The sequence below is a fragment of the Cricetulus griseus genome, chromosome 4 (assembly GCF_003668045.3).
Source record: "Cricetulus griseus strain 17A/GY chromosome 4, alternate assembly CriGri-PICRH-1.0, whole genome shotgun sequence".
Taxonomy (NCBI): domain Eukaryota; kingdom Metazoa; phylum Chordata; class Mammalia; order Rodentia; family Cricetidae; genus Cricetulus; species Cricetulus griseus.
In genome coordinates, this window is record NC_048597.1 from 139563131 (window position 1) to 139579698 (window position 16568).

At 40.7% G+C, this 16568-nt stretch overlaps 1 protein-coding gene across 2 annotated transcripts in view; it reads left to right on the forward strand.

Annotated features, from left to right (window-relative positions):
* Ncapd3 (non-SMC condensin II complex subunit D3) overlaps window positions 1-16568 on the forward strand; it is a 73165-nt gene that overhangs the window by 23406 nt on the left and 33191 nt on the right. For both annotated transcript variants that reach the window (XM_027411712.2, XM_027411713.2), the window contains 6 exons: window positions 3120-3193; window positions 3911-4045; window positions 6117-6337; window positions 15372-15563; window positions 15875-15972; window positions 16098-16213. In XM_027411712.2, the coding sequence (XP_027267513.1) occupies window positions 3120-3193; window positions 3911-4045; window positions 6117-6337; window positions 15372-15563; window positions 15875-15972; window positions 16098-16213 (836 nt within the window). The remainder of the gene's footprint in view (window positions 1-3119; window positions 3194-3910; window positions 4046-6116; window positions 6338-15371; window positions 15564-15874; window positions 15973-16097; window positions 16214-16568) is intronic.

Here is a 16568-nt window from a genome sequence, read left to right on the forward strand (position 1 = left end):
TGTTTTTGTTTTTGTTTTTTTGTTTTTGTTGTTTTTTATTTTCGAGACAGGGTTTCTCTGTGGCTTTGGAGGCTGTCCTGGAACTAGCTCTTGTAGACCAGACTGGTCTTGAACTCACATAGATTCACCTGCCTCTGCTTCCCATTGCTGGGACTAAAGGTGTGCTGACACTACTGCTCAACCACCCAAGGAATATTTCTTACAAGCAGCAAACAGTTGGTTTTTTGGTTTTTGGTTTTTTTTTTTAAGCCAGACAGCCAGTGGCGGGTTTTGTTTTTTGATTTTGTTTTGGTTGTTTCTAGCTGTCCTGGAACTTTCTCTGTAGACCAGGCTGGCCTCAAAATCAGAGATCTGCCTTCCTTTGCCTCCCGAGTGCTGGGATTAAAGTGTGTATTCCACCACTGCCCAGCCCAGCCTATGTGTTTTAATTAAAGGATTAAGACCACATTCAAGGTTGTTATTGGAAGGTATATAGTAATTCATATCATTTGTCATTTTCCTAATATTTGATTCTTTCCTAATTCTCAAAGCCATTTATCTTGGCTTAGAAGTCATAAAGCACTTACTCTCTTGATTCTGAATCTAGCTATTCTGGTTATAATGATCTGATTTGCCAGGGTGTAGTCATGCTCCCCACTGTAAAGATAAGGAACTAAACCTCTGACACTGTAAGCCAGCCCCAATTAAATGCTTTCCTTTATAAGAGTTGCTGTGGTCATGGTGTCTTCACAGCAATAGAAACCCTGACTAAGACATTGACTAAACTCAAACCAATAGTTTTTGTTTTGCTTTACTTTTGTTTTATTTTGTGGAATTCTTGAAATTTTCTGTATAGAAGGTTAAGTCTCCTACAAATAGAGATAATTTACTTGTTCCTTTCCACCTAGAGGGTTTTTTATTATTATTATTTTTGGTTCTTTTTTTTTTTTTTTTTTTTTGGTTCTTCAAGACAGGGTTCCTCTGTAGCTTTGGAGGTTGTCCTAGAACTCACTCAGTAGACCAAGCTGGCCTCAAACTAACAGAGATCCACCTTCCTCTGCCTCCCGAATGCTGGGATTAAAGGCGTATATCATCACTGCCCAGCCACCCAAATGCTTTTTGTTTATTTTTCTTATGTAGTTGCTATAGCCAGACTCTCTAGTGCAATGCTGAATTGAAGGTGAGGTTTAAATGAATCCACCAGACCCAAGATAAATGATAAATAGGTATTTAAGAAAACACTTACACGGGTAAGAGTAAATAACCACCACGTCTTCCTGCCCCAGAAGATGCAGTCTCTGCTTTTCCAATGCTCCGCAACCCAGGAGAGCACAACCCAAAAGAGCGTGAGCCAGCCCTGCCACCCCTCTTATAATGGGTCATGTCTGCAATGAAACCATGCCCAAAGGGTGTGGCCACCGCTACAAGTTCACTGGCAAGGCAAGATGTCACTACATTAAATAGAGATGGAAAGTCTTGTATTAGGAAGAGCTTTTGGTATTCACTGTTGAGTGTGATATCAGCTGTGAGCTTTTTCAGGATAGCTTACATCTTTGGGAGGAAGTTTACTTCTGTTCCAAATTTGCTGAATGTTTTCAATCCTGGATATTGCAAATACTTTTCTTCTTCTATTGAGGTGATCTCATAGTTTTCCTCTTCTGATGCTATGGTATTTCCATTCATTGATATTTCACATTAGAATCAACATTGAATTCCTGAGATAAGTAGCAGACATAATACAATCCTTTTTTAAATCTTGCTTACTTCAAATTGCTAGTGTTGCTCTGAGAATGTTGGTGTCTGTAGTCTTAAGGGTTGGGATGTCTGTTTTGCTGTCAATGATAGTGCAGTATTATGAGGGGGGAAATATATTCTTCTCTTCAATTTTTGATCAAGTTTGTGAAGGAGACTCACTCATTTTTATGTTACCATTTGGTAGAATTCGTAGTAAAACCATCTAGTCTTTGGCTTTTATGTGGATGGTGTGATATTCCTTTATGAGCAGTTAAGTTTGTTTTTAGATGTAATCATTTTCTTTCTTTTGTTCACTTATCTTTGAATGTCAATCTTCTAAACATTTGTTCATGTCATTTATCTGTTAGCATAAAGTTGCTCCTATATCCCTTTGTGCTCTTTTTTTTCTTCTGTAAAACTGATAGTAATGTCATAATGTTGCATACCTTCTTTTAACAATGTGAATACTATTTTCTTGGTCAGTTTAACTAAAGCTTGCTAAGCTCTGTTAATTTTGTGGATATTTCCAAAATATTACTTGGGCTTCATTGAATTTTCTTTGTTTTCTGTTCTATTTTTGAGGTGATTTCTTATATATCTAAGCAGTTTCCATCTTTGGCTTGGGGACCTCTGAGGGGTTGCTGAGTCTCTTTCATGGGTCTTTGATGTGAAACTGTGCTCATATTATTATCAAGGAATCATTTACTCTCCATACCTTGATCTTCTTACAAGAGTAAATTGACATTTCCCAGAGATCCCATACTGTAACAGGTAACAGTCCAGCAGGCTTTTACTAAGCCAAATATCAGTGTATACAAAAAGGTAAAATAGTGCCACTCTTTTGTTATATTTTATAAAGTATAGCTTTTTTTAAACATGTTATTTATAGTACATGTCTTGCTTTTGTTTATTTAAAAAAAACTTTATTGATATTTGCGCGTGTGCGCGCGCACGTGTGTGTGTGTGTGTGTGTGTGTGTGTGTGTGTGTGTGTGTGTGTGTGTGTGTAATTCAGTTCCCAGCACCCTTCAGACAGCCCACAGCTGCTTTCGACTCTTGCTCCCAGGGATCTGATACCATCTTCTGACCTCCACAACCACCCCTACACACTCCCTAAATACATAGTATTTATATATTATATAAATAAGAATTAAAATGAATCTTTAAAATCATTTAGTGGTAGAAGCCAGGATTTAAAATCAAATTCCTAGATATTCTAAAGTTAATCCTTTTTTTAGTGAATGCCTGGTAATGAGATTTTCTTCTTTTTCAAGACTTTGTGATGCTTTCCTTTCTTAGAACTTAAGTAACTAGTGAGTCTCTAGCTAGTCTTGTCTCCTTAGTTTTGTGACACCTTAGGTGTTTCTCGTCTTTCTCAAGACTGTGATTCTTTGGTGTTGTCAACAGAGAGATGCTTCATGGCGATGCTGAGAAAAAGAATCAGGGATGAAAAGATCAACGTCAGGAAGTCTGCACTCCAGGTGGGACCCTTCCTCCTTAAACACACTTGATGCAGGAAAGCTCGGAAATGCCACGATGGTTTCTGCCATTTATAAGCTATAGGAGAGCTAAAAGAATTTGCTGATTTCTAAGCTTTCAGATTTACTTGGTGGCTCTTGAAGGCACACAGCTGTTAGGGAGAATGGTGATACATGCTCTCAGGAAGTAGAGGCAGGTATTGGAATTAAAGCTTGAGTTTGAGGCCAACCTGATCTACGTAGTAAGTTCCAACTCAGCTAGGGCTACACAACTGTATAAAAAAATAACTTATTATATGTATTTGTTGGAACTAGGAGACCGTAGATGGATTTCATTAAGTTAGTGAAATTGGTTATGATGTTCAGTTTTCTTAGAGAACCTTCTTTCTTTTTTCTTTCCTTTCCTTTTTTGTTGTTGTTTTGTTGTTGTTGTTGCTGTTTTGAGGACAGGGTTTTGCTGTCCAGCCCTGACTGTCCTGAAATTCTGTAGTCCAGGCTGGTTTCAAACTCAGAACTCTGCCTGCCTTTGCCTCCCAAGTGCTGGGATTAAAGGCGTGCACCACCACTATCCAAGAGAGTCCTTTCAAAAGATAAAATACTATAGGGTTGATCCTTGACCCCTCAAACGTTTAAAACTATGAACTTGAAGTATTTCTTTGTCTATATTTACTCTTTCTGCGTTTGTGCCCTGTAGTCACTACTTCATGTTGTGCCTTCCAGGTGTTAGTGAGTATTTTGAAACACTGTGACATCTTGAGCATGGAGAAGGACCTGTTGATCCTGCAGGACCACTGTCGAGACCCTGCTGTATCTGTGCGGAAGCAGGCCTTACAGTCCCTTACAGAACTTGTTACGGTGAGGAGTATCATGCTGTGTGTAGAATGCTTAGTGCTTTGCATCAAAAGCACCTCTGAGCTGGCTTCATAAACCTGAGGCAGGAGGATTACTGTGAAGTAGAGGCCATCTTTGTCTACAGTATGCACTGCCTAAAAGATAGATAGATAGATAGATAGATAGATAGATAGATAGATAGATAGATAGATGAGAGAGAGAGAGAGAGAGAGAGAGAGAGAGAGAGAGAGAGAGACTCTGGCGCTAAAGCCTTAGCAATAGAACATATGCTTTGTAAGTATGGAGTGCTTGAGTTTAGTCCCCACACAAAAAGGGAGCAAGTGCAACTATATAATAATTACCTGTTGCTAAATGTTAAGTAAACCATTTAGAAATTCAGCTGTGCCCACCTGAGGCCTAAACATCACTCACTGGGGAATAACAAGTGTCTTTGGCAGATGACTTTCTTTTTTACTTCAGCTAGAAACTTATGCTAAACAATGCTGTGCCACTTCTTGATTTGATCTTAAATCTCAACTAGAAAAGGAAACTAAAATTTTTTAAATTGATTTTAATTTTTCTTTATGTGTATGTGTTCTCATATCTGTGTCTATGAATATATAAATGTGTATGGGGTGCCCACAGGTGATTGTGAGCCACAAGATGTGGGTACTGGGAATTGAACACTGGTCTTCTGCAAGAGCAGCAAGCGCTCTTAACCACTGAGCCATCTCTATTACTTTTTTGTTGTTTTCACAAACCACCGTAACCAAAAGCAACTTAAGAAAGAGAACTTATTTTTGCTAGTGGGCCCAGAGCTAAGAGTCCATTGTGGCAGGGAGGCCTGGCCCCAAGTAGCAGGTATTGTGATAATCAGGAAGCTGAGAGATCACATCTTAACAAAACAAAGAGCGAGCTGGAAGTGGGGCAGAACTTTAAACTCTGAAAGCCCACCCTGCCCAGTGATATACTTTCTGCAGCACGACTGTATCTCCTCACTGTAACCTTTCTGGGCTGCACCAAAAACTGGAGACAAAGCGTTCAAATGGCTGATCCTAAGGAACTTTGCTCTTTCTAATCACCACACCATCTCTTGAGCCTCAGAAACTTTAAAATCAAATTGATTAAATTCCAGGCCTAGATTAATTTTTGTCAATTAAGATATGTAGCTGGTGGAGGTGCAGGTGCAGATGGTGCATACCTTTAATCCCAGCAGAGGCAGGCAGGCTAATCTGAGTTCCAGGGCAGCCTGGTCTACAGAGCGAGTGCCAGAACAGGCTCCAAAACTACACAAAGAAACCCTGTCTCGAAAAACAAAACAAAACAAAATTTTTAAAATATGTAGATATTACCAGAAGAGCATATTCTTTAGTATGATATATAATTTACTTCTCTCAATTAATTGACTATTGAAGAATTTTTAAAGGATTATTATTTTTACCAGAGAAGACATCAAAGAATGCATACTTTTAAGATTTATTTTTATTACTTAAGTGTGTGTGTGTGCACACATGTATGTGAGTATGTACATGTAGTGCCCATGGAGAACAAAAATATCAAAGCCTCAGGAGTTGTGAGCTGCCTGACATGGTACTCGAAATCCAACTTAGTTCCTCTAGAAGAGCAACAAGTGCAACTAACCACAGAGCCATCTCTCCAGCAATGTATATTTCGGCTTTTGCTGTCAGCACATTTTCCTTGGAGTAAATATCATTTGTTGTTCTTAAATAACCAAAATAATGCTGATCACAAATAATAAAATAGTGGCTTTAATTTATAAGTTTAAATTTTAATATGCATTGACTCTTCTCAAGCTGGAGGTTACAGTTTTTCAGGATCTCAGAATGTTGATTTTTTTTTGTTTGTTTGATGTTTGCAATTAAATACAATTATTTATTTGTTTGGGTATAGTGCCAAGTATTATACACAGGGCTTTGAATACACAAAGAATACCTTCTAACATTAAACTTAGCCCTGTATCCTGTAGGTGTGATTATATTTAGCATGTCTGTTGAATTGTTGATTGCAACTTCGTTGGCTTGAACCTAGACTTGAAATAATGTTAGACCTTCTGCTATAATGTTTTCAACCTTAGGCCCAACCTACATGTGTCCCAGTCCAGAAAGCCTGGTTGATGGGAGTCATCCCAGTGGTGATGGACTGTGAAAGCACAGTGCAAGAAAAGGCCTTGGAGTGCCTGGACCAGCTCCTGTTGCAGAACCTTAAGCATCACAGAAAATTTCACAGTGAGGACAGAAGCCAGGTGCTTGCTTGGGCATTACTTGCTCTTCTTACCACAGAAAGCCAGGATCTGAGGTACATTAACTGTATCACTTCAGTTTCTTATGGAACGTCATGTGCTGGTTTTTGTTGTGTTATGTTTTAAAGATTCTCTCTCTCTCTCTTTCTCTTTCTCTCTCTTTCTCTCTCTCTCTCTCTCTCTCTTTCCCTCCCTCTCCCTCTCTCTCCTCTCCTCCCTCCTCTCCCTTCTCTCCCTCTCCCTCCCTCTCTCTCTCTCTCTCTCTCTCTCTCTCTCTCTCTCTGTGTGTGTGTGTGTGTGTGTGTGTGTGTGTGTTGTGTGTGTGTGTGTGTGTGGTGTGTATAACTGAGGAGGCCAGAAGGTGGCATTGGTTCCCCTGGAACTAGAAACTAGAGTTTTTGAGCCATCATGTGGGTACTGGGAACCAAATGTGGGTCCTCTGTGAGAGCAGCCAGTGCTATTAACCACTTGAGCCATCTTTCTGGTCCTCGTGGGATGTTCTAATAGTAATTTTTCCATTGGTATCTGAAGATCAGTGGTCCAGATTCTTAGTATATGTGAAGATCCTTGATACTCTTTGAATCTCTTAGCATTATTGTGGTGAGTATTTTAGTGGTACCTTTGATCACTTTGCTCCCTTCCGACTCCTTTCCACTTTTACCTGGCACTATGTGTAGTACTAAACATAGGATGGCATTGTAGCATCAACATTCCCCACTACTTGCTGTTAGGAGGACCACACCTTTACTTGAGTTTTGTTTGGTTTTGGTTTCTGGTTTCTAGACAGTTTCTCTTTGTAGCCTCAGGTATTCTGTAACTCCCTCTATAGACCAGGCTATCCTCAAAGCTCCACCGAACTCTGCCTCCTATGCACTGGAATTAAAGGCATATACCACCATGCCTTGCCTGCCTTTTCATTCATAAAAGCTAAGCCTTACACATTTTATTGAGCTAGTGGGATAAATATCTCTGTGCTTTTGTTTCTATTTGATAACTTGAGGATGATGAACATTGAGGGTAGTGAACATTATGCTGAGGGGTAGGATCTGTGATGGTACCTTGACTGCAGTGAGCTTTTGGTTTTTATCTGGATTATAGTGGCTGTTTTTTTCTTTTCCTTACATCTCCTTTTCATACAAGAAACACAGGCTTTTCCATGTAGTTATGGAGGGATTATACAATAGAAAGTAACCAGTTGTTGCAAACTTATGCCTTGTGGCTTCTTTCTTGGGCCTGAGTTTCCTCATTTTCTTTTCGAGAATAGATAATGGGCTACTTGCTTTCATCTCTCTGGTATTGAAACTATCACTAAAAATTCATTCATCTTGTCAGTGTTTTCTCAGTACCACCTATGCTTTTGCTGATGTTCCTTTAAAGGAGGGATTCACTCAGCAGCAGAATCTATTTTCTCACTCTTGTTTCTATCTTAGTTTCTCTTTCTGTTGCTGTGATAAAATACCCTAAAGAAGTGACTTAAGGAGGAAAGGGTTTATCTTGGCTTCCTGTTCCATGTTATGATCCACAGAGATGGCTAAGTCACAGCAGCAGAAGCTTGAGGGAGCTGTTCACATTGTATCCACAATAAAGTAGCAGAGAGCAGCAAAAGTCAGTGCAGAGCTCTATCTCTACTTGGATGCTGGTCAGGATCCACACTCAGGCAAAGCTCTGGTCCACAGTAAGCTGGGACTTCTCATATCTAGATAATCCCTCACAGACATTCTCAGATGTTAACCTTAGTCTAAATCCGTCATAGGTGATTCTAGATAATTATCCCCTAGTCTTAGGTCCCTGGGGTTGCTCACTTTTAAACAATAGGCTCCCTCTCCAAATATAACTTTTCTTAAGTCTAGTTACTTTTTAACTTCCTAAACATTGAGCTCATTGGTATTTCATGTTCTCCTGTTATAATGTGCATGCTTCCTCCTAAGCATCCAATGTTATGCATTCTCTAAGGCTTTATACAATATGAGTACCCTTTAGATGCCTACTTTCAAGTGCAAATGCTTATAGTTATGAAGTATTTACAGTTCCATTTCAGTCCCATTTCTTAATGTTTTTAAACACACAGCTATCTGATTTCAAAATGAATAAAAATAACTGCCAAAAAGGAGGCTGCTGTTGCTCAGACTCCACCTTCAGCCTAGCCTACCAGCCACCCAGCCTAGACACACTGAATAGGTGTCACAGCCTTCTCTGAATGTATGTGTTACCACAGTGGGAGAGTATATTACTACTGTTCCAGCTAGTTTACGTCAACCAGATACAAACTAGAGTTATTTGAAAGAGGGAACCTTAATTGAGAAAATGTCTCCATAAGATCCAGCTGTAAGCATTTTCTTAATTAGTCATTGATGGGGGAGGGCCCAGCCTATTCTGGGTGGTTCTGTGTCTGAGCTGGTGGTCCTGGGTTCTGTAAGAGGGCAGGCTGAGCAAGCCATGGGAAGCAAGCCAGTAAGCAGCACCCCTCCCTGGCCTCTGCATCAGCTCTTGACTCCAGGTTCTCGCCCTGTTTGAGTTCCTGTCCTGACTTCCTTTGATGATCAACAACAATATGTAAGTGTAAACCAAATCAACCGTGTAAACCAAATCAACCGTTTCCTCCCCAACTTGCTTTTTGGTCATGGAGTTTCATCCCAGCAATAGAAATAAAAAGGGGTACAGTCCTCTAGAACTTCTGTTTTCAAAAATGTTAAATATGAAAGTTTAATGAAGTAGACTCTTGTGTTAATTTTCTACTTTTAGTACGACAGAATAGCACAGTCTGAGTGGCTTAAATAGTAGAAATCAACTCGTCACAGTTCTGGAGCCCAGGTAGAAGTTCTTGCAGCTTTGCTTTCTCTTGAGCCTCTTGGTCTGCCGACAGCCCTGTCTTGCTATGCCTCCAGTGAGTCTTTTCAGGAATCTGTAAGAGTCCAATCTCTTTGTAAAGACACCTGTCACATTTGATTAAGGTGCATGCTAGTGGCTTCCTTTGACTTTATCAGTTCTTTTATAGACACTGTCATCAAATGCAATCACATTCTGAGATTACAGGTGCTGGGCCTTTAACACAGAGATTTTAGAGGGACACAGATCAGCCCTTTACACATTTCTAAAGGGAAACCATTGCATCTTCTTTTCGACATTGAGTCTAAGCAGTTGCACCATAGTGGCAAGGTGAATCTGCATTAGAATGATTATCAACAGCTGCTGTGGCTTCAGGTTTCCCTTTTAAAACTCATTGAAATCAACTGGCAAATATAAGTATCATGAGGTGAGGTCTGGTAAGAATGGATTAGGCAGCCAGGACTGTACTCTCTTGAATTATTTAGTGTTGGTAGGAAGAAAGCTTTCAGGAGTGGGCTGTTTTGCTCCGTCTTTGGGAGTTTGTGCCATGTGACTGCCCTTGCTTTCTATGAAGGATGTGGCATACAAGGTACTACCTTGGAACAGAGAATGACCTCAGCATTCACTAAGCCTGGAGCCTTCACCTTAAACTTCTGTATTTTCAGGTGAACAGTAGATTCTGTTCTTCATCAATTACACATGCTCAGGTATTGCTGTAGCAACTCAGAAGCCAGACTAACATGACACCATCAAAAACATAGGAAGGACAGATTGGAAACTAACACATACTAGGAATGGTCACCTGTGTTTACTAATGGTTCTTATCCAGGAGAGGACTCCAAACAGAAAATAGATGAGATGAAAAGCAGTTCACAAAAGTTGAGGTGGAGATGAGCAATAGACAGAGATACTGAATCTGATATTAAACTTCTCTAACAGTCAACAAAGTTAAAAATAACACAAGTTTCAGTTTGTTAAAATGTGAGACTTGACAGTCTATACTGTACTCAAGTGTTACTGAGAATTTGAGAAAGTGACAATTTTGCATGCTTGAGGAGTGCATAAATTGTCAAAACATGCTTAGAAGACAACCCAGCGATGTATAGTTCAAGCAAAAGGAACGCTTGTTTTTATCCCAAGGGTTTTTCCTCCCTTCCTCTCTGGCATCCCAGCCTACACAGGCAGGGTCTCCTGTCTGGTCTGCTTACAGTCCACCCATTGACCTTTCTACATGCTTGACCTCTTCAGGAAGCATCAGAAAATGTCCTCTTCTCTATCACTTGATTGCTTCATCTTTGTCTTATGCTTCCACCATGTGCATTCTGGGTCTTGACAATCCCACTCTGTTCCCCACAAGATCTGTCCTGCATGCAGGTACCTCTGGGGACAGGTTCTCTCTATAAAATGTTCTTTTAGCCCACTCTGTTTTGTTTGATCTTATTTTTCCTTTACTTATTATCTCTGACAGTCTTCCTTGGTTCCCCCAGTATATTAGGGTTCCCTAAAGTAAAAGAACTTTCAGAATACTGACATTTACCATATATGTAGGAACACACACACACACACACACACACACACACACACACACACACACACACACACACACACACACACGCAGGGAATTTATTGGAATAACTTACAGGCTGTGGTCTAGCTGGTCCACAATGGCTGTCTACCAACAGAAGGTCCAAGAATGCAGTAGTTGTTCCATCCACCAGGCTGGATTGTCTTAGGGTTACTATTACTGTGATAAGACACCATAACCAAAGTAACTTGGGGAGGAGAGGCTTTATTTCTCTCACAGTTCCATGTTATTACAGTTCATCATCAAAAGCAGTGAGGCAGGAGCTGATGCAAAGGCCATGAAGGGGTGCTGCTTACTGGCTATTCCCCATGGCTTGTTCAGCCTGCTCTCTTATAGAACCCAAGGATAGCACCACCCACAATGGGCTGGGCCTTTCCCCCATCAATCACTAATTAAGAAAATGCCTAATAGTTTGATCTTACAGAGGCATTATTTTCAATTGAGGTTCCCTCTTTCAGATAACTTTAGCTTGTGTCAAGTTGACATAATACCAGCCAGCACACTGGGTGTCTCAGCTGGTCCTCAGTATACACCAGGATCCCAAAAAAGTAGGCTCTGATTCCAGCAAATGAAATGGGCTCAATAGTGAAAGCTAGAGCAAAAGTCATAGAGAGCAATCCTCCTTCTTCCATGACCTTACGAGGACTGCCAGCAGAAGGTGTGGCCCAGATTAAATGAAGGTGGATCGTCCCAATTTAACAGATCTGCATTAAAGGTGGATCTTCCCACTTAAAATGATTCAGTTAAGAAAATCCATCACAGTGTGCCCAGCCATTTGGGTTTTAGGTAACTCCAGGTGTAGTCAAATTGATACCCAAGACTAACCATGGCACCTGGCCTGAGTTACTGCATTCCTAAGTCTGGGAGGCATGTTTGTATCTGAAATTGAGGCTTACCTTCTGCTTCTTTAGCATCACAAGCATCCTCTATAAGCATTGTTCTCATTCTGAGATAGAGGAAACCTATCTGAATATAGGTTTATAGAGGTCAGAGGTACAAGGCAGGTGACACCTGAGGGTGAATGAAAGATGAGAAATATGTAATGAAGAAACCTGGGGGAAAGTTACATGAATAGCTATACTTTATATCGGGGAGGGAGGTGATAGATGAATGCTGGAGCTTTCTGTTCTTTCTTTCCCTAATAAATTAGCCATCAACATTATCCCAAAGGGAGGAAGAATGTCACATGGAACTGTGTAAAGACATGGGCTAGGGCACTAGTAGAGCTTTCAATTATAGCATTAAGAGGTTTCTTGGCATTTTTACTTTATCCTTTCATGATTATGGAACGGAAGTTCCAGAAGCAATATGACGATGCCGGAACAGTTTACACACAACAGCAGATACAAGAAACCCCATTTCTGTCTGAGCCAGACTTAATAGGTTTACAAAACGATACAACAGTGACTCGCCCCATTTATATTGTTTGGGAAGAGTTGTTTTTGTGAAGAGTACTATTTCTTATACTGATATAAATGGGTTTGTTGGTTCTAGTTTTTTGTTGCTTTTGGTTTTTTGTTTTCAGCAATAGGGATTGAAGTGTACTAGATGGCTTCATATATGCTAGACAAGTGTTTTGTCACTTAGCTGTGTCCTCAGCCTTCCGTTTTGCTTTTTTATTTTGAGATGGGATCTTGCTAAGTTGCCCGAGCTCATTCTGTAGCCCAGGTTGTCCTTGAATGTGCAATCCTCCTGTCTCAGCCTTCTGAGTAAGTAGGGTTACAAGCTTGTACTACCAGGTCCTTCAGGTCCTTCTTATTGTTAATTTTTAACTAGGAAACATTTAAATTCCTAACATGGTGTGTGTGTGTGTGTGTGTGTGTGTGTGTGTGTGTGTGTGTGTGTGTGTGTGTGTGTGTGTGTGTGTGTGTCCATCCATCTATCCTACATATGCAAAAGTTCTTTGGGAGTGATCACTAATTTTAAAGAATTTAAAGGGATTTCTACATAGAGTATAGCTCAGTGGTAGGAGTACTTCCCTAGTATGTACAAGACCCAGCACCACTAAAAATGCATGTACATGAATGAGTAAGTGAGTAAATTTAAAGAAGTCTTACAGTGAAAAGGATATGACAGCCACTGATCTGGAGAATCAGTGAGAAAAGTCAAAAGTACTGTTAGTGGGCCTGGGGAGGGCTTGCCGAGTGGTGTCCCTGTTTCACAAGTACAAGCATGTGAGTTTGAACCCCCACAGCAGCAGATGACTACTAATGCTGGGGATAGAGGAAGGAGACACAGCTGGAGCCCTGGAGCTCATTGGCTGGTAAGCCTGGCTGCTCAGTGAACCCCAGACTCAGTGAAGGAAAGGTGGATGGAGCTGAAGAGATGGCTCAATGGTAAAGGGCTTGCTAGGGATTCTGGCCTTGAATTGGATCCATAGCATACACATAAAAGGCTAGGCATGGTAATCCCAGCCCTGAGGGAGGCAGAGACAGGAGAATTCCAGCTTGTTAGCCAGATAGTAAGTACTAAAGCCAGACTGATGAACTCCAGCCTTAGTAAGCGACCCTGTTTTAAATAAATGAAGTGGAAGAAGACTCTCGACATAGACCTGTGGCCTACACGTACACGCCCCCACAGGTGCACACACAAACATAGGCATTGGCAATACATCAATCAAAACAAAACAAATCACATAGTATTGGAAATCACCCCTGATGTCCATACGAATTCTGTGTTTGCATGTGCTCTGGGTACACCCACCCACAGACATGCACACCCACACTGATACATGCATACATACACACCCCCAAAAAGCACTATGAGGAACAGTGGGGTTGATGGGATAAAGAACTTTATAAACAGTAATATACAAGATTTATATTAAGATCTTTAATCAACAGAGAGTAAGTGCTTTATAGGATACCTGACCTTTATTTTTTAAATTGTCTGTGTGTCTGTGTATCTTTCTGGGATATGTGCAGTTGAGTGCAGGTGCCCACAGAAGCTAGAAGGGGGCACGCTGGAGTTATAGTTGATGGTAAGCTACCCAACCTGGCTGCTGGGAACCAGAATCTCATCCTCTGCAAGAGCCATGTGGATTATTATCCGATGGGCCAGCTCCAGCTCCCCAAACTGACTCTTGAAAGCTAGTAACGAACAAAATGACAGCCAGGAGAGGAACCAGCCCTGGATGCCTAAGGCTGTGTATACTGCACTAGCACCCCAGTACATTGATGGCTAGTGTGACTGGGACCCTTTTAAACAGGAGCCTTATAATACAACATGCCAAGAAGCTTAACCTTATGCTAAAAGCAGAATAGCAAGGAGGAAGCTGCTGATGAACTTATATAAAGTGTGAGAACAGGAGTTTACACTTTAGGACCTGTAGAGAATGAATTTCTGTTTGGAGACCAAGGGGATCAAACTGGAGATTGAGAACACAGGCCTGTGTAAAGTGATTTAAGTCATCGGTAACAAGGGCAGAAGAAGGTGGGGGCAGTGGAGCTGGAGGAAGGAGGTGTCTCAGAGCTGCTTAACAAGTGTTGGGGATGGAGAGTAGAAGGACATGGAAGAGGAAGTCTAGTGTGTTCAGTTAACAAATATTTTCAGTGCCCTGCTCTCAGTGCTGGAAAGTTGCAGGACTTAACACCTCACTGTGTTTAGGTTGCTCATAATCTGGTGGAGATTTCACAGAGCAAAGTCAGTCTTGGTAGGAAGTGTGTTACAAGAACACAAATAAAGGATATAATCACATTTTGTGATTATTTCTTCTCTTCCTAATTCCCTCCCTCCGCCCTTTCCCTTCATCCTTTCTTTTGGCAAGAGACCAAAATCTAGTGTCTTGCAGTGCCATCCCTCCAGCCCCAAGAGCTCTGTTTTTGTCCTCTTTCAAATTATAGCATTGTCTCATGAGGCATATAGTGATTTAAAACAATAGTGATTTAAAAGCATCAGTGAAGAGCACTGGGCAGGGAGTCCATCCGTTGGTAATGTGCTTGCCCCACAAGTTTAGAGACCTGAATTTTGGATCCCTAGGACCCATTCCCCATTAAAAAAAAAAAAAAAAAAAAGATGAGTGTGGTGATACCTGACCATAATGCCAGCACTGGGAAGGCAGTCAGAAGGATCATTGAGGTTTGCTAGCCAGCTTGTGTAGTTGAACAGTGAGTTCCAGGTTCAGTGAGAGCCCTGACTCAAAAAATAAGGTGGAGAGTGATTGAGGAGGACAGTCAACACCAACCTGAAGAACATGGACCTACCACATGACACACAAAAATGGTAACATGGATACTTGTACACTTTGTATTGCTAAGGTATAGCAAATTTCAGCTTATTTGCTATGCCATATTTAAATGTTATGATGTTCTCCAGTGTCTCATTAAATAAAGGACGGAGTATTTATTCTTCTGTTACTTTGTTCCTATCAACGTGGACATACCTGTTATAGTAAGCTATTATGTGTGGAAATTTTGGAAGAGGCAGTTTTTGTAATTTTCTTCTTTATTGTACATAGTGTTTTGTGAGGGGGGGGGATAAGGACAACTTACTCTGAAGGGAAAATTAAGAAGACACCTTGATTGATATTAGATTTGCAGAGAGCTGGACTCCCTGAGTGAATGTTTTATGTGCCAGAAAAATCCTGGTGCTATAGAAGTTGATACCTTTTCAGTGAGAGGTTGGTCGGAACACTTTGGTATATTTATAGTTGCATTTCTCCTTTTTCCCCCCCCCCCCAGCCGCTATTTAAATAAGGCTTTTCGTATCTGGTCCAAGAAAGATAAATTCTCATCCACTTTTATAAACAGTGTGATATCCCACACTGACACAGAACATTCAGCACCAGCATGGATGCTGCTCTCCAAGATCACTTGCTCATCACCCAAGCTGGACTACACCAAAATAATAGAGTCATGGGAGAAACTCAGCAGGTTTGTATGTTTATAAAGTAGCCACTAGCAGACACCAATTGGCTGGAAGTAAAACTCGTGTCCTCAGGAAATGGCTTACTTTATAGCTATTGCTTTAATTCTGGCTTAAGAACAACTTAAAAAATAATCGTATTTAAGCAGTTTGCCTTTGTTAAAGTTTATTAGGCACCTTAATGTTTCCAGACCTCACAGTTAAGCCAGGTCAACTGCTTGACTTTTAGTATTAATAATCCAGAAGAAATGGGTGGTTGTGGTGGTTGTTGTGTTTTGGCAGCATGCTGTTTAATTTGGTATTTTCTCCTTTTCTCTAGTGAAAAATCTCCAAATTCAAACACCTTAGGCTACATGCTATGTGTCATTGGGCATATTGCAAAACACCTTCCCAGGAGCACCCAGGACAAAATAATTGGTAAGTCTAATGGAGTCTTGAGGACTTGCTGTTTACTGCAGCCTTTTTTTCTTTTCTTCTTTCTTTCTTTTTATAGTTCTGTATATTTTGAAGCAGTTGAATTTCAAGCTTTTCATTTTTCTTAGGTGTTGTGAAAGGCAAGCTGAATAGATTTCAGTGGTCTCTAGAGTTGATCAGTTCATCTGTTGACACTTTGCAAGGGCTTTGTAGAGCATCTGCAAAGACATTGCTGGAAGAACAGGTATGACTGCACACTCTTCATCTGTTTTCAACGTGCTACTCCATTTGAAGTCTGAGAAGTGTTTTCTGTGAATAGAGGACATGGGAGGATGTATGGTCCCCAGTAGCTTTTACTGAACATCAGTACCTGTGTGTCCAGCTTCGGGCTCTCCTTAAGAGTTGACTGCTGAAGACATGGCTCCCTTAGATAACTGTCCCTACTCTGGCTCCATGTATAAGTGTTTTTTAGTGATGTGTGCCTCCTGATTGATATTTCTCTTTCTGGTGACAATTCTGCAGTATTACCTTTTAGTAAGTGATAGTCTGAACATTCTAAGAACATTTAAGACATCATCTTTTACCTAATTGTAGAGTTC